A 26,571-nucleotide genomic window follows, 5' to 3' on the forward strand; every position below is an offset into this window, starting at 1 on the left:
AAACAGAAGATAGTCACTGTTTTTATTCCAGTAGTAGTAATTAAACAGTTATCAAAATAAAACTCCAGAGAAAATGCTCAGATCCCTCTGATTGTAGCATACACTTGATTGGAAGTCCCTCCTTTTAAAATAAAGATGAAAGTGGATCTTGATCTCCATTCCCAGCTCCCTAGTACACTGCAGAGGACTTCTCTGGGAACACTGATAGTAGAAAGCTCTCCTAGGGCTGGCACTTGACTGGGCCTCTGTCAGACTTAGCCCAAGAGCACTGTAACAAAATCCAGCCAAAGTTCAGTTTTTTATTGCTTACATCATACAGACAGAATCTTGCCAGACTAAATGTATTAACCTAATGCAAAATTCTAGGCTAGGGAATGGCTATCCTAAATCTCTTCTTTTTCATATGACCGAGCTTGGTACTGTGCTGTCTCTTGTATCACCTCTCTTCTTGGAATATGCTCCCTTCTTCCTGGGAACCTGATTTTTATTTTTTATTTTAATCCCATTTATATCCCGCCCTTCTCCGAAGACTCAGGGCGGCTTACAAGCTTAGCAGTAGCCTTCATTCTATGTATATGCCTGCTTATTAGGGCTTTCACACACACCCCCAAGTGGCATTATTACAAAGTCAGCTTAATTGCCCCCAACAATCTGGGTCCTCATTTTACCTACCTCGGAAGGATGGAAGGCTGAGTCAATCTTGAGCCTGGTGGGATGTAATCCATCACGTTACCTCCCCCTTTGTAGAAACATTCTACCACAGCCATTCCCTAAGCACCTCAGGACACAAATACACAAAACCACAAAATTGTTCTTGGGTAAATCATGGTAGTTTCTCCAGCTTAGCCAGTGAGGGAAGGTGGATCTGGGATAATACCAGCAATTATTTCCTTATTCATATCGTCATGTTTTACAAGAACAACCAAGTGTACAGGAAATCCATAACAATGCCGTTCCCCCATCTCTGATTTGTGCTTTTGAAAAAGAAAACCATCTTGTTTGGGGATAATAGTACAGACTCTTTTGACAGAAAGCAGGGATTTGGGCAAACCAATGGGGTACATCCTCACTGTATCTTCCACCTAAATAGCCTTTGGTTTTGAGTCATTAAATTTTGGAAGGAGGACTTCAAAAGGATCATGAGAACAATGAGTACTAGATTGTAAATCAACCTTAGTCAATGCTATTAATATATCCTGGGATTGCCTAGCAGTCTAGGATGGAATGATACCTAAGCAGAATATCTTTTTTTTTTTGCTTATTTTCTATCACAGACATAAATCATTTTGATATTGCTCGCTTTTATGAATATTATGCTAAATCCATTTGGTTTTAGTTCAGCTTTTAATGGTAAAAATATTAGTTTAAAAGATTTGACTAGTAATCACATTTAGGCATTGGAATAAATAAAATTACGAATCTAAAGAAATATCTTTCAGGTAAAAAAAATTCTGTTTACCTTATGTTGAAATCACCAACATCTAAGCTACAATGACCATCTTATCCAATCTATTTTCATCAGTCATAAACATAATAAAGGCATGGAAGAAGGCAATGGCAAGCTATTTGCATAATGTCCCATGAAATATTTAAGAATCAAGTTCAGCTTATAGGAGTCTTTATCTTTCTTTGCCAAAGACCATATAAGGTATAAAAGGCATAGTTGATATGACATTATTATGTCATATTAACCAATAATTTACTTTCAAAATTGTCCAGCTAGGAAGACAACAATATTAGTAATCCTTGTACTGATGTTGTTCCAAGATGTAAGTTTTTAGTTACAAAAATGTAGTTAAGCCAGACAACTAAGAGAGACTTTGTTTTAATTTCCCATAAAAGAAAAATATCTTCCAATGATTCCAATTGTTTTAATTTATACAGAAGGATTAATCCTTCAGTGTTTTTAACTTGTTCTGGTCTCTGGTCCTTGACTGTAATAAACATACTTGATTTGACTACAGAAGGATTGTGTTAGGGAAGCCAAGATGCTGCTAATGATATTCAACCATCTAGAATTCAAAATGACCCTTTTATGTGCAGTATGTAACCATTTCTAAAAATTTCTTTTCCTATTTTATAATATGATGGTGGCAGAGCAAAAAAGGAACTATATGTTACTATGGTCACAAAAGGCAGAAATCAGAAACAAACAAAAACTTTTTTCTAGAGAATCATCCAATGGTATACTTTTATTCCAAACCAATCTTATTTTGCCTAACATGGCTTAGGAATGGTTTTCTATTGCTACTATATTTTCATTATGTTTTGGGTTGTCTTTCCTTCCCAATGTCTTGCTCCCTATCATGTGGCTCTTTTTTGCTTTTTGCTCAATTTGGAGATGCAGTAAGGACTAACAGAAGCTCCGGGCAAGAAAGCCAAACAATTTTATTTGATTTAGGTATGTCAGTTTCCATTTTCCAGCCATAAATTGATGTATAAACTCAGAAGTAAATAGCTTTTAAAAATGGTTGCCACTAGATACCATTTCAAGAAAGCAAGTCTGTTTTTCTTCTCTAAAAATTTCAGAAATCATTGTACATAAACAAGCTATAAAGCTAAAGGTAAAGGTTCCCCCGCACATGCGTGCTAGTCGTTTCTGACTCTAGGGGCCGGTGCTCATCTCCGTTTCAAAGCCAAAGAGCCAGCGCTTGTCCGAGGACATCTCCGTGGTCATGTGGCCGGCATGACTAGACGCCAAAAGCACATGGAACACTGTTACCTTCCCACCGTAGTGGTCCCTATTTTTTTACTTGCATTTTTACATGCTTCCAAACTGCTAGGTTGGCAGAAGCTGGGACGAGTAACAGGCGCTCACTCTGTTACACGGCACTCGGGATTCAACCTGCCAAACTGCCGACCTTCTGATCGACAGGCTCAGCGTCCTAACCCATTGAGCCACCGCGTCCCTAAACAAGCTATACGCCCTGGCAAATATTTTCAATTTCCCCCAGAAATCATGTGAAGGTATTTCAGGGTGGTGGTGGTGGTGGTGGTGAAGAAGAATATAAGCCAAGTCTCCTTGCCAAGAATCTCTGTGACACTCGTGCCAAGTGGTGCTACCTGTGGCTGTTTTAAGCAGAAGGAGCATTTATTTAAGCCCTTCTGTTAGTTTTTGTGAGAAGAGAGAAGACACAACTTCTTATGCTAACCCAACAGCAGTTAAAACTAATTCTTAGTATCAAGGATGCTGTTTTGAAAAATAAAACATTTGTGAGCCATGTTGCATAGAGCTAAGTGTCTAAATCTGGAGGCTTAAAAGCAAGTGTCATTTGGTTTCAAAGCAATCTGTGACATTACATGGAAGGCTAGTGGTCTGGCATTTCAGGCTGTACAGAACTTCAGATTTGATCTCCAAAAGGTGCTTCAGAGAACATGCAAACAGCAATGTACTATTTATCTGTTTACAACACCTAAACAGAACTGTGCTTTTTCCCAGAATCATACAGTCCCAGAAAAATATGCTGCTGCTTGAAAGTATTGTGCAGCTCTCCTAGTCATAATAATTTTTATCAGCATATTTTCATGGGATTGATTTAAAATTAGCATTATTTTTCAAAAAGCTAAATCACATTTATATTCTTTACACTTCTCACACGATAGAAAGCAAATAAAACTTGGAGCGCTTAATATGGTACCACCAGTAAAATAATACCAGAACTTTTTAGGATACGGTAACATTCCATTAAATAAATTAGATAAGAAAGGCGCAATTTGAATTTCTTACATGTTTGGTGTTGTGTAGCAATATCTCAATATAAATAACTGCATTCCAGAAAACTAAATAAAATGTAAATAACAGCAGGAAAAAAAGTCAGCTAAGATCTCATTTCTTAATTAAGTACCTGACAGAGAGTATATGCTGTTTGGTAAGAGAAAGCAGTCTTGAAGAAGTAGCGTATATGCTGTTTGGTAAGAGAAAGCAGTCTTGAAGAAGTAACAAAGTGTTTGAGCCCAATTATTTATGCTGAAAGATTTGCCTTTTGCAGTCAGTATGCACTGAACACTTACCAAAAGCTGTCCTGCAAAGCAGATGAAAAGAATGAAGGACAGCAGCAGAAAGGCAGCTCCAAAGGAGATTCCAAGTATAGACTTTCTGAGAAACAAGAAAAAAGAGCCTTTTTTTTACAGAAACCAATTCCATGTAAACATAACACAAGTGATGGTTGTTGTCATTGCCTTACCGTGTCTCTCAACTAAAATGACTAAGACTATATGGAAGTATGGACTCATTTGAACTTCCAAAGGGGCATGCTGATGAGATTTAAAAAATATCATTGCCTCGAGATCTTAAAACATCCCAGACCCTTTTCTCTCGAGCTAGTGACCTGGTTGATTTGACCCAATATGATCAAATAAGTTTCAGTGGATTCTATGGCTGAATGACTTGGGCCTCCATGCTCCTTATCCAACACCTTAACTCCTACAGCACACTGCGATGTGTTCTATGCATGTAAACAGTAAAACTTTTTAGAGCAATTTGTAGGTAGAGATTTCATAAATATAGGTGAAGAAGTGCTGGCTAGAAGATTTTGCTGCCACAGAAGCTTATACATATCTCTCTTTTTACTGTAGAAACAGTTATCAATAGATACAAAAAACACTGTATTTTCTCAGGGGTATTTTTTTTCCACTAACTCTAATTATTTGTTGGATTTATATCCCTCCTTCCATTCAGAAGTTCAAGATGATATACATAGTTGATATACATAGTACACCATTTTTTTCCTCACAAAAATTCTATCAACGTAAGGTTTTTATGGAGAACACTGGCTGTTTATTTCATGAAAGCCATGAAATATACTTTGGTGTAGTAAGAGATCCAATTTGATGTAATGGTAAAAATGCTAGGCTAGAAAACAGGAAATTGAATTTTAGCCTTCCCTTAGGCATGAAAGCTAGCTGGGTGACTTTGGGCCAGTCACTCTCCCTCAGCCCCACCCACCAGATGTCATGGGGAAAACAGGAGGCAGGAGTTTTAGATATGTTCACCATCTTGAGAAGATCCCCCTCCCCCCCACACAAAAGAGGTAGGAAAATTTTTTAATGTTGTTGTTGGATTTACATAACAATTCTGTTGATGTTCTATTCCATAGTGGCCAACTGTTTGTTTGAGAAATTCAATATTAAATACTTATTTTTGTCTTTAATTATATTGTATGTGTATGAAAAAGAAATTCAGGGATAAATTCTTGTAGGAAAAACAGAGAGAGATAATTTTCATCTTTAAAAGCATTAGATTAAGTCTGATAATTTCCAAGTCTGTTCTTTTCCATTTTGAAAGTACATTCATGAAACTTACAAAAGATTTCAATTAGAGTCGGGGTTTGGAACACATAAGAGTTTCATTGTTAAAACATTTTTTTAATATAAACATTTGTAGCAGCTCTCCATTCTATCAGGTACAACAAAAAAAAGCCCTCATATAAATGAGTGGCATAAAATGAAAGAGGAAGTAAGAGAGAGAGTTTGTGAGCTTCATTTGCTTTCAAATAATCAGAGCATTAAGTGTTGACTTTTCAAAATTAAGTGTGCTTCAACCTTCAATACCCTGAAAGTTTCCTATGTAAAAAAAGTAATAAATTTGAATTATGAAAGGATTGTTCAGTTTCATTTTTAAAATGATTTTTGTGCTTTCACCTAGAAATGTAATAAAAAATAAATAAATCTACTTAGTTGTAAAATTGGGAAAATATACAGTGTGATGACCCTCTGCCCAATGGAGTCAGAATCAAATATCACTGTATACTGTATAAGACCTTGTTAAAGTCAATAAATAATCATCAGTTGACTCAATAATTTTTATATGAAAAGAGAATTCAGGAAAAAGATTCCTAGAATATTTCCCCATCATTCAATTTTCTGGACAGGCCGTATATGTCCATATGTATGTTAGTGATGAGCCACCCAAAGTTATTGGGAATCAGGAAACATATAAAATAGACAAAATATTTCAGAATCTTCTGAACTGCTGCACATGAATACAAGTTTGATAATTCAGTGAATCCATTCCTTGATGAGACTTTGGGGACATTTTCCCTCCTAAAGCCTTTAGCAAAAAGAAAGAATTGTGAACATTAAGACACCGAGAGAGTAAACTGATGAAAGATGCCGTAAGTGAATACAGGTAGTCCTTGACTTATGACTACAATTGAGCCAAACGTTTTTGTGGTTAAGTGAAAAATTTGTTGAGTGAGTTAAGTGGATCACTGCAGTTAGTAACACAGTTAAGTGAATCTGGCTTTCCCACTGACTTTGCTTGTCAGAAGGTCACAGAAGGTGATCACATGACCCCGGGATATTGCACTGTCATAAATATGAGCTGGTTGCTAAGGATTTGACTTTTGATCACATGACCATGAGGATGCTGTAATGGTCATAAGTATGAAAAATGGTCAGAAATCACTTTTTTTCAATCCAATTTTAACTTTGAACAGTCACTAAATGAACTGTTGTAAGTCAAGGATTACCTCTACACTAGAAGGCATCACAGAACTTTGATCTTGATAAACTACAACCTAGTCACAAGGTCACCAGAGCTGAAACTTGAGTCAAAGTAATTTTTATGTTTCCTTGCCTTGCTGCTGTTCAGCCAAAGACTTCTGAATTATTGTTATAGGGTGACAATTGGAACTGGCCTTTGAGCAGGTTTGGGAATGAATTACCAAGATATTAATTTTATTAATAAGTATATTAATATGAATATCTGAAAACAAAGGTGTAAAACCCATAGATTATGACTAGATTTGCTGGCTGAATCAGCAGCTGAAGAGACACAAAGTTAATGTCTATGGAGATTCTCAGTCACCCAGGTCATAGCTGTCCTAAAAGTGCTTTTGTCAACGTTCCAAGAGACAGAGACAAATAAAGCATAAGTCCGAGGCTTGGAAATTCCTCAAAGAACATGTTTATTTGTTACAAAGCACATCAAAAGTGAAACCAAGTCTGAAGACATACATAACAATTCCCCCATACAAAGTTAAGAAATGCCACCCCTAAGGCTATGCAAACAACTACATTCCCCAATACATCCTCTTGGCGGACTTTTCACGAAACGCCCAGCCTGCAGTTTCGGGAGCAGCCGATGACCTTGGTTCCCACGGGACAAAAGTTTATTTAAACTAGCGAAGCACCTGGCAATCCTCCCTCCCTCCCTTCAATGTGTCAATTGAAAATGAATAAGGAAGATGGCCACAGCCATGCTCATTTTTAAAGTTGACAGCTTTTTCTTGAAGACGTTTGGCTTCCCATCCAAGACGCTTCTTCAGCTCTGACCAAATGGGGCATCCAGGAATATAAATCTTTCCATCATCTACCTTTTGGTCAGAGCTGAAGAAACCTTTTGGATGGGAAGCCAAATGTCTTCAAGAAAAAAACAAAGTCCAGATGCCTTCTGAAAAAGCATTTTTGAGGCACAAGGTTAATAGTATCACACGTCCACCAAGCAGAAGTGAAAAAAGGGAAGTGCTACATCTTTGCTGCGGGTTTGTTTTTTTTAAAAAAAATATCCAAGGGAGTAAATGGTCAGGATGTCTCTGATAAAGTCTTGCACCAAATCTAATTGTGATTAAGTCATGGCCAGTCTGGAGTGGCTTGCATCATTTTCCTTCTGAAGAAAGATAAACTGAGAAGGAAGAAGGAAAAAAGGAAGATGGTGGTGGAAAAGACAAAATAGACATAAAGTAAATCTTTTCACTAGACATAAAGTAGGGTGTTTTTTAAAAAACAAGACAAAACAAAACTGCCAATATGACAGGATTATAGACAAGTCCAATTCAGTCTAAAAGAGGTTCCACAGATAAAAGCAAAAAAATCACTCACTTACTTTGGTAGCACTAGAATCTGCACAAGAAAAATGCAGAAGAATATAAGACAGGCACAGGTTACGTAGTACTTGAATGCAGGAAGGGTTGTTGCTCTATACTAAAAGAAAATGAGAGATTACAAAAAAAATCATTTTTTTTGTTAAAAAATGACAAGTAAATTATGATACCTATTACATTTTAAAATATTTACTGATACGAGGGTATCCTTTATCTAGATAGCTTTATGGCTTTAAACAAAAAGATGGAAAGAACTAAAAGATTATGGTTGATCTACAGTTATTAACCATGAAATGGTTAGTTATTACAGTTATTACTGCTGAAATCCAGTAGAGAAGAGTTATCCATAACAAAGAGCAGAGAACAGCAACAAAGATGATTGGGGGACTGGAAGCTAAAACATATAGGGAACGGTTGCTGGAATTGGGTATGTGTAGTTTAATGGAGAGAAGGGTGAGGGGTGACATGATAGCAGTGTTCCAATATCTCAGGGGCTGCCACAAAGAAGAGGGAGTCAAGCTATTCTCCAAAGCGCCCGAAGGCAGGACAAGAAGCAACGGATGGAAACTAGTCAAGGAGAGAAGCAACCTAGAACTAAGTAGAAACTTCCTGACAGTTAGAACAATTAACCAGTGGAACAACCTGCCTCCAGAGGTGGTGAATGCTCCAACACTGGAGGTTTTTAAGAAGAGACTGGACAGCCATTTGTCTGAAATGGTATAGGGTTTCCTGCCTTAGCAGGGGGTTGGACTAGATGACCTCCAAGGTCCCTTCCAACTTTATTATTATTATTATTATTATTATTATTATTATTATTATTATTATTATTATTATTATTATTAAATCCTGAACAGGTTCCATGCCTTTGACGACCTCTATCAATTAATTCTCTGTGATTGATCAGGCCCCATTGGTATGGTGAACCTGAGCCAACCATGTCTTTTTCAAAACATCAATAAGCATTATGAAGCTTCTTTATTAATTACATTTATATTAAATTACATTTTCTCTTGACAAAGTTTAAAAATGCTCCACAGAAATGAAACTCTCATAAATTATTCATTTTGGGGTACATGCCATTTAAATTATGGAACAACTTTCACAAACAACCATATTGAAATGCATAAGACCAGCAAAAGTACTGAACTGCAGTACAATCCTTTAGGATTACATGAATTGTAGTACAATCCATTAGGATGCTAACTTTACTCCCTTTATCTCAATTGTACCTTGATTTTTCAGGAAAAAAAAGCAGGTTTAATGGGTTCATAGGATCTATTAACCTCCCACACATGAAACTGAGTAACACAAATTGATTTTGAAACTCTGGCATGATTATTCCTATTCCTGAATAAACCAAGATACTTCAGATGAATTGTTAATGAGGACTGAGGATAACTATATCATAGGTGGCTGTCATTCAATCACTGATGTCATTCACCTCATTTCTGAGGTTAATAATTAATAATTAATAATCAACGCAATACTAAATATTTTGATTTCCTACATCTATTGGACTTCTCTAAAAGCTGTTATAGCATTGAAAAAATTCAACTTCAATTACTTTGATTAATTAGATTTTTGTGTGTGCAAAATTCTGACTTAAGTAATAGATATATTAAATTGAAGAGTATGCAGAAAATTCACATTTTACGATAGCCAGGAAATACAGCCAAAGTTTCACCCCTTCCTATTTGGTTTCTGGGTTTTTATGTAATTCTTTTCCCAGGTGCAAACCCAAATTCATGCAAATCTATATCAAAGACAAAACTATATTTCAAAAGGAATTTAATCTCCCACAATATAAAAGAAGTCAGACATTTTCCAGGTATGAATAACTATAAGCTACGTCCTTTTTTCTTCCTGACTAAAGAATTTGGGAAATACATGTAAAATAGAATTTATAATTTAACTATAACTCACTTCTTTTTCCAAGATTTTATTGTAGAAAAGCAATGATATTCTTTGAATATCCTCAGATTTAAGCCACTGCCTAGAAAAGAAAAAGAACCATAACAGCATTATATATAAGCTGCTAATATTTTTTCTGGAGACTTAGATAAGAAAAAATAAATTTGTTTCATAAAGGAAATCAAAGAGTTGGATGTGTTTATATAACAGAAATATACTAGTTCAACAGCAATTTCTCTTCTTTAGGGGAGCCTGTAAATAGGATGTTTGTATACCATAGATTTCCATCTACACTAGCCAGGATTCTAAAACTGTATCAGACAAAATATGCAATGTTGGTGGCAGATTTAGACTGCGACCTTGTGAATAAGGGCTGAATAGTGTAGTATAAAAAGAAGCATTTAACTTAGCAACAATAATTAATTTTTACATGTAAAAATAGAAAAGAAAAAAATGATGAAGTCCAGGTAGTCCTCGACTTACAACAGTTCGCTTAGTGACTGTTTGAAGTTACAATGGCACTGAAAAAAGTGCCCTCCAAGCCACAGCCGAACAAGACATCTGCCTGCCTGCCCGGCGGCGCTCTTCCTCCTGTCTGAGGTTTTCATTGTTGTGAGCATTTCTGTTGAGGATTGGCAACAGGGCTGGGGTAGGGGGGGTGTTTGGTTTTTATTCCCCTGTCTGCTGGATGGTTGCAGCAGGTTTTGGTCACTTCACTTGACCCTGGGACACTGTGACCGTCATAAATATGAATCAGTTGCCAAGCATCTGAATGTAAATCACAAGATCCTGGAGATGCTGCAACATTCCAGCTGATCGGCGCTTCTTCTGGGCTTAGAAGCGCCAGGATCAGCGCCGAGCTCCAGCTGGAGCCTGGCACTGATCTTGGTGCTTCCACTGAGCCCTGACAGCCCTGCAGCTCCAGCCGTCTCTCGCTCAGGCTTGTGCAGTGCTGCCACCGGTTTAGCTCATTCTCCTCCCCCACTACCACTTCTATAGGATGGTCATGTACCACCTTCCAGGTGCCAATGTACCACAGGTGAAAACAGGTGAAAACCTGTACCACTGGTTGAAAAGCCCTGCCCTAGAATGCTGCTATAGGAAGGGATGTAAATATAACTCTGTTCAGGTTTCAGGGCTAATGTGATCAGAATAGATGTTCAGTTCTTTTCATCTATTTTGAATAAAATATTGGTCACTAAATTCCAGTCGATCAATAAAATATTGATTTCCTGTCCAACAGACAGTTAAGTCATAGAACAGCTTATATTTTTATATTCTGGAAGAAAGGGACAAACAGTGAGGTTCCTGTTTTGAAATAGGCTCCTCCAACTCCAGTTCACAACATTCTGCCTTCAGATTTCTCAAGGGCTTCAGTGCCTACTTCCATAATATGAACAGCAGTGCTACAAACAACTTTGTGGACAAACATACTTTTGAGCATTTATTCCATCAATTGCTCGAATCATCCTTTCGTTTAATTCCTCTTCAAACTTTTTCTTCTGAGATTTTGTTCTGCGGAGATAAAGGGAGTGAAGTTAGCATCCTGAAGGATGAAGTTTAAATAATATACAAGTACTTCTCCTCTTATGACTGGTGGCCTGAATGAGTGTTCATGGCTTTGGAAAAATTGTGTGTCATACACTCCTTGTGGTCGCATGATGGCACTTTGGGCATTTGTCAACCAGCTTGCATTTACAACCGCTTGCAGTATCTGCCCTTACATGAACACATTTTTTTATTTTTATTTTTCCTGTTTTCCTGCAAAAATCACCAATTAGATTAGCTGGATTTGATCATATGATTCGTTAACGATTATAGTGACTTGATTAATAGTCATCATAAAAAGAGTAATAAAATTGAGTCCAGCCCCATGGTGACTCAACTTACAACCACAAAAACTTATGAACAAAATTTCAGGCTTAACTGTGGTCATAAGTTGAGGACTACCTGTAGCCCTGGTGGCACAGCGCTTAAAGTATTGCAGGCAAACTCTGCCCATAGCTGGAGTTCAATCCTGATGGGGCAAATTTGTAAACTGCCTAGAGAGTGCTATAAAGCATTATGGGACGGTATATAAGCCTAAATGCTATTGCATACCTGTTTGGCACTCTTTAGGGCAAACAAAATAAAGCAATGAGAAAAGCAGAAAGAAGGCCAATATACTACTATTCTTATTTCCTGCCGAAATTGACATATATTGTAGTGAGCCATATCTGGTACCAGCTTTTCATTTTACAACATAATGTTAAATATTGCTGATGTGACTGTAGACTGACATAACGTACACCTCTTTCTATTTCAGTCAAATGAACTGCTTGATAGGAACATAAACTTTGATACTGGATGTTAATAATTAGACTCAATGGTTTTTAGCAATGTTAGAATGGAGCCTCAAATGAAATGATATAATTATACATTTTGTTTCCAATGAACTGGGAAAATTGCCTTGCTTTTCTATAACATCATGGAATATAGAACTTGATATGATATGACTAATTTTACCTCTTTGTCTTATGGGACAAAGTGGTCAAGATTGGCCTAGTCCAAACTTGAATGGGAAACTATCAAGGAATTTCAAGCTGTAAGTTAGATGGGGAAGTTGAATAAAGATATTGAGAAAAGGCAGTAGAAAACCACTTGGCATATTGCTGCTAAGCAAACTTTCTAGACAGTTGGCTTGATGTAAAGCTATCACAGCTCTAGCAGATGTATTTCTATAGAGCTACAGATGTTAACATATCCCTTCATAATGAGTTGAGAAAAGAGTAAATACATTTTTATAATTGAAGGAAACAAAGAATTTCAATAAAGCTGAAGGATGATTAGCTCCCGCATAGTGGGTGGAGGGCAGGGCTACCAACAATCAGGGCTCAATAGGCTATGTACAGATCCATAATCCATATGTGTGACTCCCAAAGGTCATAATGAAGACATTATTGGGTCCTGGGGGTTGCAGTAGAGAGAATGCCACTATTTATGAGCTTCCTTCCCTCTTAACAATTCTCATTTCTAAATTTTTACTAGAGAAATGGTATGCAAATCCTATTGCAATTGTAGTGGGAAATATTTTGACCCTTATTGATTTGGCTCATATGATCTCTTGAAATATTCATATGCTTAAGGACAAAAGCCTGGCTTCCTTGAAGAAGACAAAAGGTTAGTTTCTGAAACTAAAATTTCAATCCTAATTATCTAGGATCCAAGGACTAAGCAAAATCAGTCCCAGGGACAAAGAAGCTAAAGGAAGAGCTCCAGAGCAGAGTGAAAAAGGGGCATAGGAAATATAGTAGAGGAGACTACTCAAAAAGAAAGAAGGTTAAAGAACTTGAGAATATTTAAGATCAGAAGCCACAGAAGGAAAGGAGAAGAAAAATTAGAAAGGCTGATTGACAGATACGATAACTAAATAAAAGTACTGATCTGGAAAGCAGGATTAACTACATTCGATGAAGAGATGGGGAAGATGAATGTGAAGCAATGAGGAAGACTAAAGAAAACAAAATCTATAAACTATAGGAGGTGGTCTGACAAAGAAAGTAGCCAGAGAACACAGAACTGCCAACTATAGCTTTAGAATAATTATTAAAGAGAGGTATCCTATAGCATTATTAACACCATCACATTTGGTACACAGTTTTAATGCTTTTAAAAATTACATCAGTAACATTTTGACCAGATTTCAAAATAATTATTACAATTACTCAGTCTAGAACAGATCTTTGTGATTTGCTGGTGATTTCATTCTACCAACAAATTCCTATTAATAAAAAAACCCACCCCTATCTTGTACTATCTATCAGCCTAAATTAAGCTGACAAGGCTTTATAATATTTGAATTATTTCATTTAACCTCTTACCTGAATAGTTATGCAAAATTATCACGGCTATCAAAATAAATGCTTGTGCAGAACTACTGGGCAAACTAGCACGGTTTTCCATGAGGTCTTTACAAATTGTACGTACCTTTCTCTACAACGCTGGAAATTATACTGACCCATAGGCATATCCTAAGAGAGAGAAATAGAAAATATCATCCAGATATATAGAACTATAAAATAGTTACTGGATTCAGTGTAAAAAATTGCACTACAATGCAAACTATTTGTTCTTTTTATATAACTTTATTTAAAAAATAAATAAAAAGTAAGATTAAAAACTAATAAGAATTAATATTTAGAATACAGAAAAAGAAGCAGAAAAAAAGAAAAAGACAATGTTAAAAGTGCAGGGAAGAAAGAAAGTATAAAAACAAGTAGCTTCCAATTTTCTTTTTATATTTCATGCTAAAAGTCTATTAGGGGATTCCAATCAGCAATGCAAGCTATTTGTCAATGAAATGTCTTCCATTTCTAGTTCAAAATCCTCAAATCTTGTGAAAGAATTTTCACTAATATGAATGGAACAATTATTATATAGACTTTATAGCACCAGACGTTTGTCAGTTTAAATAAAACTTGATATATTTATGAACATATCATAAAACTTTACCAATCCCTGATAAACCAGATCAAAGATTGGTCTAAATAAGCATCTTTTTTTTATTGTTATGCTTCTAAGGATATAAAGTAATAACTACTCTTAATTTGTTCTTGAACGTTTTGCATTTATAAGGTATTGCCATATATTCATACTATTATTAAGTATGCTAGATTAACTTTCTCTGAATTAATACAAATTATCAACCACTTTTGAGAAAATTCAATTTATAATCAGTTACCATGACCTCATATACTTGGCTTCTAACTTTAAGGCCACCTTGATGTTCTTGATTTCTCAGGGGCTTTCAGTACCATCAGCCATAGTATCCTTTTGGATTGGGTACAGGGGTTGGGATTGGGAGGGACGGTTTTGCAACTGTTCTCTCTGCAACCAGATTCAGTTGATATTAACAGGAAGTAAGAGATCATACCCATGAGCCTTCATTTGTGGGGTGCTGCAGGATCCGATGTTACCCTTTTAACATGTACATGAAACTGCTGGTTGAATGTTTATTTTTATTGACTTCTGGTGGCGGCGCGGCGCCGGAGACAGCCGTTTCGGGCTGCCCGCTGCTCAGCTGTGTTGTTTTCACCCGAAACAGCACCGATCAGCTGTTCGGGTGGATTTGAAGCCCCCTCCCCGGGAGAAGAGGAGGGGGTGAGGCCCCAGGTAGGGGTTGAGTTCTCCGGGGCCGCCTGAGCTTAAAGCTTGGGCGGCTGAAGGATTGAACTCCCCCGTAGCCTGGGTTGCTCCCAGCTGTTCAGCGTCTCTGCTCCGGAATTTTTGGAGCAGAGCCAGGCGTTTGCGGCCACCCCTGCCAGAAGGAAAGACCCTGGAATAAAAAGGAGCAGGCAGAGCGGTACAGGAGGACAAGGTGAAGAGGACTTTTATTTTTACTCTCTAGCTTAATGGACTTTTTAAACTTAAAGTGAAAGTGCGCAACAAGTGAAAGTAAAAGATGGCGGCTAAACCTCCCTCAAAAACTCTTCGGAGTGCTGGAACTTCCCCGGTGCAACAGACATCATTGCAAGCTTTGCTTCCTCCTGCTGCATTGACATCGAAGGATCTACAAGATGCTCTTGAAAAACAAGCCCAGGTAATCTTAGAAACACTGGGTGATAAGTTGGCAAAGGTGGAGGAGAAACTGGAGAAATTGGAGGAGAGGATAGAAGAGAGGATGGAAGAGAAATTCAGTGCGATGAGGGTAGACATTTTGTCTACAGTGGAAAGTGTGGCTGAATGTGTGCAAGGTTTGGATGAAAAAGTGGAAGATCTGACTCAAAAGAATGCTATATTAGAAGTAAAGGTATTGGGGAATGAAGATTTAAGAGACAAAATGGACAGAGAATTGAGTCTTGTTCAGTATCACCAGATGCAGTATGCTGTTAGAATCAGAGGCTTAAAAGAAAATATCAAAGAAGACCTAAAGCAGCTGATTTCTGAGGCTCTGGAAGCAGTATTGGGTCAGCCAGCATCTGAAATAAAGGGATGCATGGATAAAGTCTTTCGTGTAAACTCATGGATTGCTAGACAGAGAAAGCTACCTAGAGATGTGGTGGTTTATTTTGCAAAGAGAGAAACTAGAGATGAAGTTATTCAAGCCGCCTATGATACTAAAGTAGTGGTTGCTGATCAAGAAGTTTTGGTTTTAAAGGAAATTCCTCCAAAGATTTTAAGGAGAAGGAAGGACTTTGCATTTCTTGTGCAGGAACTTAAGCAACGTGATATAAGGTTCAGATGGGAGATTCCAGTTGGATTGGTGGTGATGCATGAAGGTAAAAGATACCGTCTGATTACTGTGACACAGGCGCGTGATTTCTACAATAATGTTTTAAAAGCAACCCCACTATCACTTCTGGAAGCTGCAAAGGGATCTGGAGAAGGAAAACCTCAAGAGGCCGAAGATGGACAGACAGGGGAGAATGGTGCTGGAGGGGATCAAACTATAACTTCGTTGGCTGATGCTGGAGAGCAGAGGGTGACGCGTGCTGCTTTAAAAAGAGCAAAACAAATAAAAGAACAAGACCAGCAGAAGTTTATGGAACTTTCAAAGTGTACTTATAGCGAGGCAGTGGGAGGAGCGCGGCCCAAAGGAGACAGAGGGGCTATTAAAGATGTGCTCCAACAGCTTCGGGATGACAAGCATGGCGACTAAATTTCTAACCTGGAACGTTAATGGACTAAATTCGCCTCAGAAGAGAAATTTTCAATATTTAAAACAATTTAAGATTGATGTTATATGCTTGCAAGAAACGCATATTAGGGCTATGGACCAAAAGTTTTTATTGAACTCAAGGTTGGGCACGCAATTTGTCGCCTCTGCAATGAATAAGAAAAACGGAGTGGTTGTCTATGTTAAAAGTGCTTTAACAGCGGACTTAATTGAAGCAGATAAGCATGGAAGATACGTTATGATAGATTTGTTGCTAGAAGGCAAAAAAACGCTTTTAGTTGGACTGTATGCTCCTAATCAACAACAACAACAAGCTGACTTTTTTAGTTTACTTCATACAAAGCTTACTCAGTTGGATTACAAATCGTTTATTTTTATGGGGGACTGGAATGGTGTTTTGGATGTACAGATGGATAAGGCTGGTTTTTTTTAAGCGTGTTCCGTGTCATGCCAGATTGCCTAAATCTTTTTTTGAAATGAAGGATGATTTGGAACTGCGAGATATTTGCCGTGACACACATCCGCATGAAAAGGATTATACTTTTTTTTCTGATAGACATCAATCTTTTTCCAGGATTGACTTTATTTTGTTGACTAATGATTTTTTTTCTAGGATTAAGAAGGTAAAGATCTGTGCAAGAGCTATTTCTGACCATAGTCCAGTATGGTTAGAGATCAATAAGGACAATAGAGATAGGCGCTCGTGGCGCGTAAATGAGAACTTGTTTAGAAATCAGAAAAATGTGGAAGAATGTAAACAGCGGATGAAGGATTTTTTTGAAATTAATATGAATGATACTTCTATGGACATGGTTTGGGATGCTAGCAAGGCTTATATGAGAGGGGTGTTGATATATATGAATAATAAACACAGACGTACTTTGGAAGCTAGAAGGAAAGAATTGGAGAATGAAATTAAGGAAAAAGAGAAGGCCTTGATTCTGAATCCATTGGATGTGAAGACTAAGGAGGTTATTAAGTTATTAAGAGGACAATTTGATAAACTAATGGCTGACCAGGTGGCAACCAATTTGCGGTTTGCCAGGCATAATACTTTTTGCAATGCTAATAAGCCAGGTAGATGGCTAGCTTACAGACTAAGGAAAAAGCAAAGGGCTTCTAATATTGACAAAATTGAACATAAGGGAAAGGTTGTGTTTCAACAGGATCTTATTAAGGAAGCCTTTGTGGATTTTTATTCTAAATTATATGCTAAGGAGAAGATTAATGAAAAAGACATTGATGTATATTTGGAGAATGCTAGCATCCCGGTTCTTACGCAAGTACAAAAAGAGGAGATTAATCAATTGATTACAGAAGAAGAAATTCTTACAGCAATTAAGGAGTTGAAGCTGGATAAAGCGCCAGGTACGGATGGTCTGACTGCGGCTTACTACAAAAATTTACAATTAGAGTTGATAAAACCGTTAAAGGAATTGTTCCAGATAATCCAGAGAGGGGGAAAGGTGCCTCCGTCTTGGAGAACTGCTTTTATTTCTTTGATTCCGAAGGAAGACCAAGATGTTACTCAAGTAAAAAACTACAGACCGATATCACTTTTAAATACAGATTACAAGATATTTGCTAAGGTGTTGGCTAATAGATTGATGAGGGTTCTGCAACAGGTGATTCATGGGGATCAAACTGGGTTTATTAGTGGTAGGCAAATGAAAAATAACGTGAGGCATATAGTTGATGTGTTGGAATTTTTGGAAAGGAACAACCAGATCCCTGCGGCGCTAATCTTTTTAGATGCTGAAAAAGCCTTTGATCAATTGAACTGGCAATTTTTGATGAAAGTTTTAGAAAAAATGAATTTTGGGGATAAATTTCTGCAACCAATTAGGGCATTATATCAAAAACAAACAGCCCGAATAATAGTTAATAATAGCTTGACAGAAGCATGTAATATTGAGAAGGGTACAAGGCAAGGGTGCCCGTTATCGCCTTTGTTATTTGTGTTAACATTGGAGATATTATTGGTAAAAATACGGAACTCAGAAAGAATTAAGGGTATACAAATTAGAGATCAGGATTATAGATTGAGAGCGTTCGCAGACGATCTGGTTGTTACAGTGACCCAGCCGGAGAGCTCTGTTGTGGACCTGATGGAGATAATAATGCAATATGGGAAGGTTTCTGGATTTAAAGTTAATGTACAAAAAACTAAAATTTTGGCTAAAAACATGACAGCATCGCAAAAGGCCCTTTTAGAAGGGTTAACTGGATTTGAGATTGTTAAAAGGGTCAAATATTTGGTGGTGCTTCTGTCGCCCTCTAATACAAAATTATATAAAAATAACTATGAAAAATTATGGGGAAAAATTCAAAAAGAAATGGAGAGTTGGGAAAAACTGCAATTGTCTTTGTTGGGGCGAATTGCAGCAGTGAAAATGAATGTCCTGCCTAAATTTTTATTTTTATTTCAAATGATACCGATTCTTAAGAAAGATTCTAATCTGGAGGAATGGCAGCGAGGTATCAATAAATTTGTCTGGGCAGGGAAAAGGCCACGAGTTAAACTTAAGATTATGCAGGATACTCGTGAAAGAGGTGGTCTTAAAATGCCTAATCTTAAATTATATTATGAAGCTGCGGCGTTAGCAGGTATAAGTGATTGGATTAATTTGACACAAGAGAGATTATTAAATCTTGAGGGCCACGATTTGCTGTTTGGCTGGCATGCATATTTGTTGTATGATAAGAAGGTAGATAATGTGTTTAGAGTGCATATTTTAAGACAGGCATTGCTGAGAGTTTGGAAGAAGTATAGACATAAGTTAGACTGTAAGATACCTTTGTGGGCAATTCCAAAACACGCAATAGAAAATATAAATGTTGGTTTTAAACATGATGTGACTACGTATAAGGAGATTTTAAGCTTGGAAAGAAATGTCTGGTGTTTGAAACCATACAGCCTCTTGCGAGATGAGAAGATTGTTCAAACTTGGTTTCAATATATTCAGCTACGGGCCAGGTGGAAAGAAGACCAGAAAACTGGTTTTACAATGACTGATGAAAATCTGATAAAGCAAATTAGAAATCAGGGACCAGCACATATTAAACGGATATATCTTGCATTGATAGAGATTATGGGGGATTATGGGTTTTAATTTGTCGTTTTAGATTTGTATTACTGTTTTTAACTGGGCATGGGTTTAATCTTTTTTAATTTTTGTATTGTCTTTTTTATATATGCCCTGTGAACCGCCCTGAGTCCCTACCAAGGAGAAGGGCGGTATACAAATTAAATAAAACTTGAAACTTGAAAACTTTGTAGCTTTGCTCTGGCCGTGTCATCATCTCTAGATCTCCTTGAGGAATTTTTGTGCTCTTTCTAAGTAACTAGAGTAACTCTCCAACCTGGAGAGGAGAGGGCTTCATCAGTTGGGATCAAATAACATTTCAATACTGCTTTCCTTCACTTTTCTTGGCAATAACTAAAAAAGCCCTTGCCTTCTTCTGGATCCACTTTTGACATTACTAGCAGGAGAAACTTTACAGGATCTCGCACTCACCCTTCTTATGCACATAGAAGCAACTGAGCCCTCCCACCCTAGAAGGCATGTCCTAGGAGGAGTCTTAAAACAGATTACATTTTATACCATGTTTTGAAATTATGCTACACTGGGGTTATAATGAAAACTGAGACACTAAGGCAGGCCCTGACTTACAATCAGTTGCTTATTGCTTGGCGACTGCTCAAGCGTATGACAGAAGGCCCCCCTGCCCCCCCACCAAGGTACTTATGACATGGTTCTGAGGTTCTGATGGCTGCACCCGCCTTGGTCATTTACCACATATTGGGGATTAGACAACTGGCCCACATTTTTGGCCGTTTGCAGCATCTTGTAGTCACATGACCATTTTTTAATGACTTTTTGTTGAAAACTAGCATGGGTTCACTTTGTGACTGCTGCATTTGCTTAATGATCACCACAAAAAAACCACGTAAAATCAGGTCACTCATGTGGGTGATCTGCTTTAAAACCGTTACAACCCATGAACATAATGGGCAAGCTCTATTGCAGTCGTAAGTTGAGGACTACGTGCAGTGGTTTTTAAATTCTCTGCATAAGTAGAGGTGAGTTAAGGTAAGTCTATGACAGCTAGAAAAACACTAACACGGGAGTCAAATACTTTACAGAAACTTGGCCTCTAGGCACTATTTAGTCAGCTATGTATTCATTATAATTCTAACCCATTTCAACAATGGCAGTTCTCCACTCAATTTTCTGCAGGTATTGTGTGATATTACTTCAATAGTGCAATATCACCTGAAGAAACAATGCCCACTTCTGAACTTTATTAATTTAATAAAGGATAAACATGCTGAGAAACCAGATGTCCCCCCAAAATCAGGTTAATGAGATTCTCCCCAAAAAAGGTATTTTAGCTATTTAAAAATATACAGAAGCTGATACCATGGTGCTGATCTTGCCATTTTCAGTAATCATACTGTCCCGATGATGTAAATGAGCAAATGGCTTAGCTGCACCCCATGACTCCAAGTATCTAGTCATACGAACAGATGCTCTCATTTTAGCTCCTTCTAGGGTGTTTCGAGATCGAAAATGATGTTGTGGGCTTCGTTTTTCTTCCTAATTTAAAATAAGTACAAAAGAGATATATGAGTGAAATTAGTATTGACCACTTTCCTAGAAAACTAAATTTTGAGCCCAGTGTCCTATTCAATATTTTTCAGTATTAATTCCCCACTTTTCAGAACTATTCCAGTTAAAACATCATTGTCTGCTCGTTGATTATCAAACATAAACATTTCACTGTAGAAGAAAAACAATGTTGCTTACCTTAGGATTGATTATAAAGAAGGTTTTCACATTATGCTCCTTGAGATATGGATCCCTTGCATCACCATCCCCTTCTTCCACTTTGTACGCTCCATTCAAGTGTGCCAACGTGACTGAAGTAATGTGAACACGGCTGAAATTATGGTTTATTTTAAAGTGACCATTATACAACATTAAGAAAGTAGCATTTATTTTCCTTTTAGTTATAGCTGAGAATTACTTCCTCAAGATTTAGATACATAACTACATAAGGAATAAGTAATAAGTAATGGAAATACAGTAAATACCGGTAGCTCAAACTGAGATATGATTCCAATGATTAGACTGTAACTAAGACATGCCCCCTCTATGTTTCAGTGGTGGAAGCATTTGAGTGGATATCATATGGGACATACAATGCTGGCTTGTTAAGAAAAAGACTCAGAAACTTTCCTCATGTATATCATTGTTAAGGTGGTAAGAATGTGATTCCCCCATTTGACCATCAGACCCCAGCATCAGACCCTCATCTTGATGAAAGTCAAGCCCACCTTTAACCTGCATCTCGGAAAATATGATTTTTAATATTGTAAATGCTTGCTGAACATGCTACATTGTGGACATTGAGACACCAATAAAGAATAGTTTCTCTATTTAACGAAACATACATACATACAGTATACAGTGCCTTCAAGCACTATTCAGCACTATTCCGTTTCAATAAATGGAAGAAATCTATGTTTGCAGTAGTTCAATTTCAACATACTAAGTGTGTAGTATTTTTGGATTGATTAATATGTGCAAACATGAAAATAATTGTATAGTGCTCTGTTTTAAGACCAAGCAACACCATAACAATCTGAAATTATTCACACGATTATTCTATATATATGAAATAATCAAAATACATATAAATTAAATAATGTTCTTACCCTGGAATTCCTCCAGCTTCCATATGATTGGCCAATGTTACATCATGTGACCATACATCATATTGCCATTTTTGCAGTCCAATCACACCACAAAGGACATTCCCAGAGTGTACTCCCACTCTCATATTGATATCAACTCCAGTTGCATCTCTCACTTTCCTATTATTGAGAAACAATCCATGGAAGATACTCAACATTAGTCTTTCAAAAGTCAAACAAATACCATATAATCTGTAATAGGCAACTCTAGACATTTTAATAAATACAAACAATTTGAAATAATGAAACTATTTTAGCCATTTTATGTGCTGATTTAATGTTTTTCTGATTAATATAAACATTTAAAGAGATAAATATTTAAAATGATTCATGCATGTATACAGTATAATATACCTATGATGCTAATCATTTCTGGTGATTAGCAAAATTCAGAAAAGAAATAAAAAGCAAGCAGAAAAAAAATGAAGGCAGATGGTAATAAAAAAAACTAAACATACCTAGTTTCTACAACACCATTCATCATATCTCCCTGTTTTTATTTTGCTTTTCTACCTTTGTCAACTATCCTTGTGTCCATCACACTCTTCAGCATTCAGACATGGCCTTTTCTCTCTCTCTCTCTCTCTCTCTCTCTCTCTCTCTCTCTTATCAATTCTGCCAAAGCACAACTTTCTTGACCTACCCTTTCTATTTAGTGCATTCACTCTTCCTTCACCTATTTGTCCAGCTATTTGATCTTAACTCCTTCTCTCTCTGCTTCCAAGTCATTTCAATGTACTTCTTTCCTACCAGTCACTCGTTTTTATATTCAATTTACATTTATTATCCACTTATTTTTGATCATATCTCTTCTTCTATTACACATACCTCTTAAGTACAACAAATGTTCTCTTCTTCCTATATCACATCTCTTATCTATAAGCAAATCCTTAAAACATTGTCATTTCAGTCCTGGAATCAGCAAAAGTCCACTAAGGGTTATCTATTCCCTTTATTTCTAATGATCTTAATCTTTAGTCCACTCAAATAATGTTACAGAATTTGATTTCTTTTCATTATTTCTGTCTCCCTTCTCACAAGATTCTTCAAAACTTTATCAAGCCTCTTTTGTAAATCTAATGTAGGTAGAGTATCCAGGTCATTCTTTGGATAACTATTTATCCCTTTTAATGATTAAGACATGAGCCACTTTCTTTTCGAATGTCTAGTGTAACAACTGTTTTGATGTCATTCTTGCAATGTGTCATTTGTAGATCTACTTTCAACTCAGTCTTGACCTTGTCAGACAAAACTTGTTCCTCTTCCATAACTTATTTTACACACAATCTCCCCATAAAGGCAGATGTCTGTTTTGACAATATTAAAATTAACTCCTCGTTAAAAATATATAAATATTTAATATTTTAGCATTGGTCATATTGAAGTATATTTTTGAACAGGTCTCATACATTCTTTCCTTGAAGTCATTCTACTTTTATTAGCTATCCTTTAATTTGCTTCCGTTTCCATTTTTCTTAGATCCTTTCTTGATACTACCAAAATATGGGCTATTCCTTACAGTAGGGCTTTTCAACCAGTGGTACGGGTACCACCTGTGGTACATTGGCACTTGGCAGGTGGTATGCGACCATCCAAGAAAAGCGGAAGCGCCAGGATCAGCTTTTCTTCAGGGCTGTCAGGGTCAGTGGAAGCGCCAGGATCAGCGCCAGGCTCCAGCTGGAGCTCGGTGCTGATGCTGGGGGTTCTGACCCCAGAAGAAGCACCAATCAGCTGGAATGTTGCAGCATCTCCAGGGTCTTGTGATTTACATTCAGATGTTTGGCAATTGATTCATATTTATGACGGTCACAGTGTCCCAGAGTCTTGTGAAGTGACCAAAACCTGCTGCAACCACCCAGCAGATGGGGGGGAATAAAAACCAATTTCCCCACCCCACCCCAGCCCCGCTGCCAATCCTCAACAGAAATGCTCACAACAATGAAAACCTCGGACAGGAGGAAGAGCACCACCGGGCAGGCAGGTAGGTGTCTTGCTTGGCTGTGGCTTGGAGGGCACTTTTTTCCGTGCCATTGTAACTTTTAACAGTCACTAAGCAAACTGTTGTAAGTCGAGGACTACCTGTACCTCATCACTATTTTCCTTTTTATTTTTTTGGTCATCAAGTTTTTGACACCTTGCTAGGCGACTGGTGGTACTCAGATGTTGCCATATCCTAAAAGTGGTACAATGGGTGAACAGTTTGAAAAGCCCTGCCTTACAGAACAGATAGTCCTCAACTTACGACCACAATAGGGACTAGTATTTCTGTTGCTAAGCAAGGCGTTTGTTAAATGAATTGCATCCAATTTTACCTTTGTTTGTCATGGTTGTTAAATGATTCACTTCAGTTGGTAGGTGAATCATGCATTTGTTAAATGAATCTGGCTTCCCTTCATTAGGAGAAATATTTTTTTTCTCCTGAATCACATTGATTCAAAATGTTGCACACAATGTCCACAACAATCATCTATATTGCTTTATTAACACCATACACTAGATTGTAACATGCTATGACTACCAAACTGTGGATTTTGTAAGCATCCACAAAAATGTGGATATCATTTTCTACTTCTGATATAAATTTTAACTTTCATTCACAAAAAAACTATAAAACTTTAGTTTCTTCTATCTATTAATCAACTCCATCCAGAGACTGGGCTATTTTTATTCAGATCTATTACATTCTTCCCCCTTCTCTATTTCTCACACAGAGAACATACCCACAGTACTATCTTATGTCTAAGGATATTTACCCATTAGTATAGCTGTATTACTATCATCTTTCTTATCTTTTCTACTACCTTCTTTTATTGGTATCATTATGATTATCTTACTTTATTTTTTGTATGTACACTGAGACAAATTCCTTGTGTGTCTAATCACACTTGGCCAATAAAGCATTCTATTCTAATTTTTTCTGTCAATTTCATTTATTAATTCATATTGTTTTCTTTTACATTCCAAGTTACAAACTTCCACATGTGAATGTTCATCATGAGATGGGCTAACAGATCTCGATCTTCACCATCCACCATGGTTTCATTATTTGAGGTTTTCACAAAATATTGGGTTTTATCTTGGTGAGCTACCTGAAGTCATTGACTGTGAGTTGGGTGGTCATGTAATTTTTCTTAAATAAATAATGTTTTCTATTCAATTTGAGTAATCAATGTCTAACTTGCTAAATTTACATTTAGTTACAGTACTTCCTTGTAGACATTAATGAGCTTCCAGAGCTGGTTCATAGATCTGTTGGCACCCTCTATCCTTATTGCTAAACCTTGTTCTGTTTCAGCATTGAGGTGGTGTTTGTCTTTATAGATTTAATGTGGGGTAATCCATGATTGGTAAATTCACCTGGCATTACCAGGTAGGAAAAAAAATGGTGGGGAAAATAACCACTAATTTCTTTCACAAAGAGAGACAGTTTGGTACAGTGGTTAAAACACCGGGCTAATAACTGGGAGGCCATGAGTACTAGTCAGTATTAGGCAAGATTTACTCAAATAATATTGCAACAAAATTGTAAATTGTAAACAATGCCAACCTATTAATTTTGCCCACCAGCATGAAGGAAGAAGTAAAGTTCTATCTATCAGGATACAGCTTATTTAGCATTTCACTATATAATCATTAGGACAGTAAAATTTGAGCACCCCCAAACTATTGTTTAATTTGTAATAAATAAGTTGCCGTGAACCTTGGCCCCTGTGCTCCCCTTCCCTCTCTAATTGCCACATATCACATTCAGGCATAGCAGAGAGCAGGAATGGTGAAACATACAGGACCGACTAGTCACTAAAGAATTTTAGGCTCCAATTGGAAACTAATTAAAATTGAAAAAGGGGCTTCATGGATAAACACCTTGATTAAGATTTGAACTTCTTTTTCTTCTTACCTGCTTTTTGAAAAAGGAATTATTTTATGTTAGTTTGTTTGGCACTATAAAAAAAAAACATTTGGATTTTGAACGAATAGCAGTGGTTTTCTGAGATTCCAGAGGGGTTTTTTGTTTCGTTTTGTTTTTTCACCCCAAGCCCTAGCAAGAAAGAATCAGAACTGAACCAAGAGTTTCATTTTCTGCATATCCACAGTTACTCTTTAAAATATATTCTACCATTCTATAGCAGCCTTCCCCCCCTTTCCTTAGACTAAAAAGAAATAAGGAATACTCACCTTGGAGAGCAGGAATTCCTCTCCCACCCCCAACTCAGATGAGTTTGCCTGCCAAATGATAAATCTGCAGGGAAAAATGAAAGGGAAAAAAAAATCCCCTTCTCTCTCCCATTGTTTTTTGTGTGAATTATCCCTGATCTATACTTGAATATTCTGAGCAGCTATTCTCAATAACCTGAACATTAAGATTAGATTGATAATTTCTAATTGCTTCTTCAGTAGTACCAAGATCATGTTCTCAATAG

At 37.0% G+C, this 26,571-nt stretch overlaps 1 protein-coding gene across 1 annotated transcript in view; it reads right to left on the bottom strand.

Moving 5' to 3' along the window:
- The window catches only part of ADCY2 (adenylate cyclase 2), a gene marked incomplete at its 5' end in the record, with an annotated part of 171,371 nt that overhangs the window by 59,365 nt on the left and 85,435 nt on the right, over positions 1–26,571 (bottom strand). The window contains 8 exons of the mRNA XM_083360624.1: positions 4,012–4,096; positions 7,826–7,923; positions 9,747–9,816; positions 11,169–11,249; positions 13,701–13,744; positions 20,814–20,990; positions 21,201–21,333; positions 22,112–22,270. Of these exons, the coding sequence (XP_083216750.1) occupies positions 4,012–4,096; positions 7,826–7,923; positions 9,747–9,816; positions 11,169–11,249; positions 13,701–13,744; positions 20,814–20,990; positions 21,201–21,333; positions 22,112–22,270 (847 nt within the window). The remainder of the gene's footprint in view (positions 1–4,011; positions 4,097–7,825; positions 7,924–9,746; positions 9,817–11,168; positions 11,250–13,700; positions 13,745–20,813; positions 20,991–21,200; positions 21,334–22,111; positions 22,271–26,571) is intronic.

Source organism: Vipera ursinii, assembly GCF_947247035.1.
Source record: "Vipera ursinii genome assembly, chromosome: 3".
NCBI classification, from domain to species: Eukaryota; Metazoa; Chordata; class Lepidosauria; order Squamata; family Viperidae; genus Vipera; species Vipera ursinii.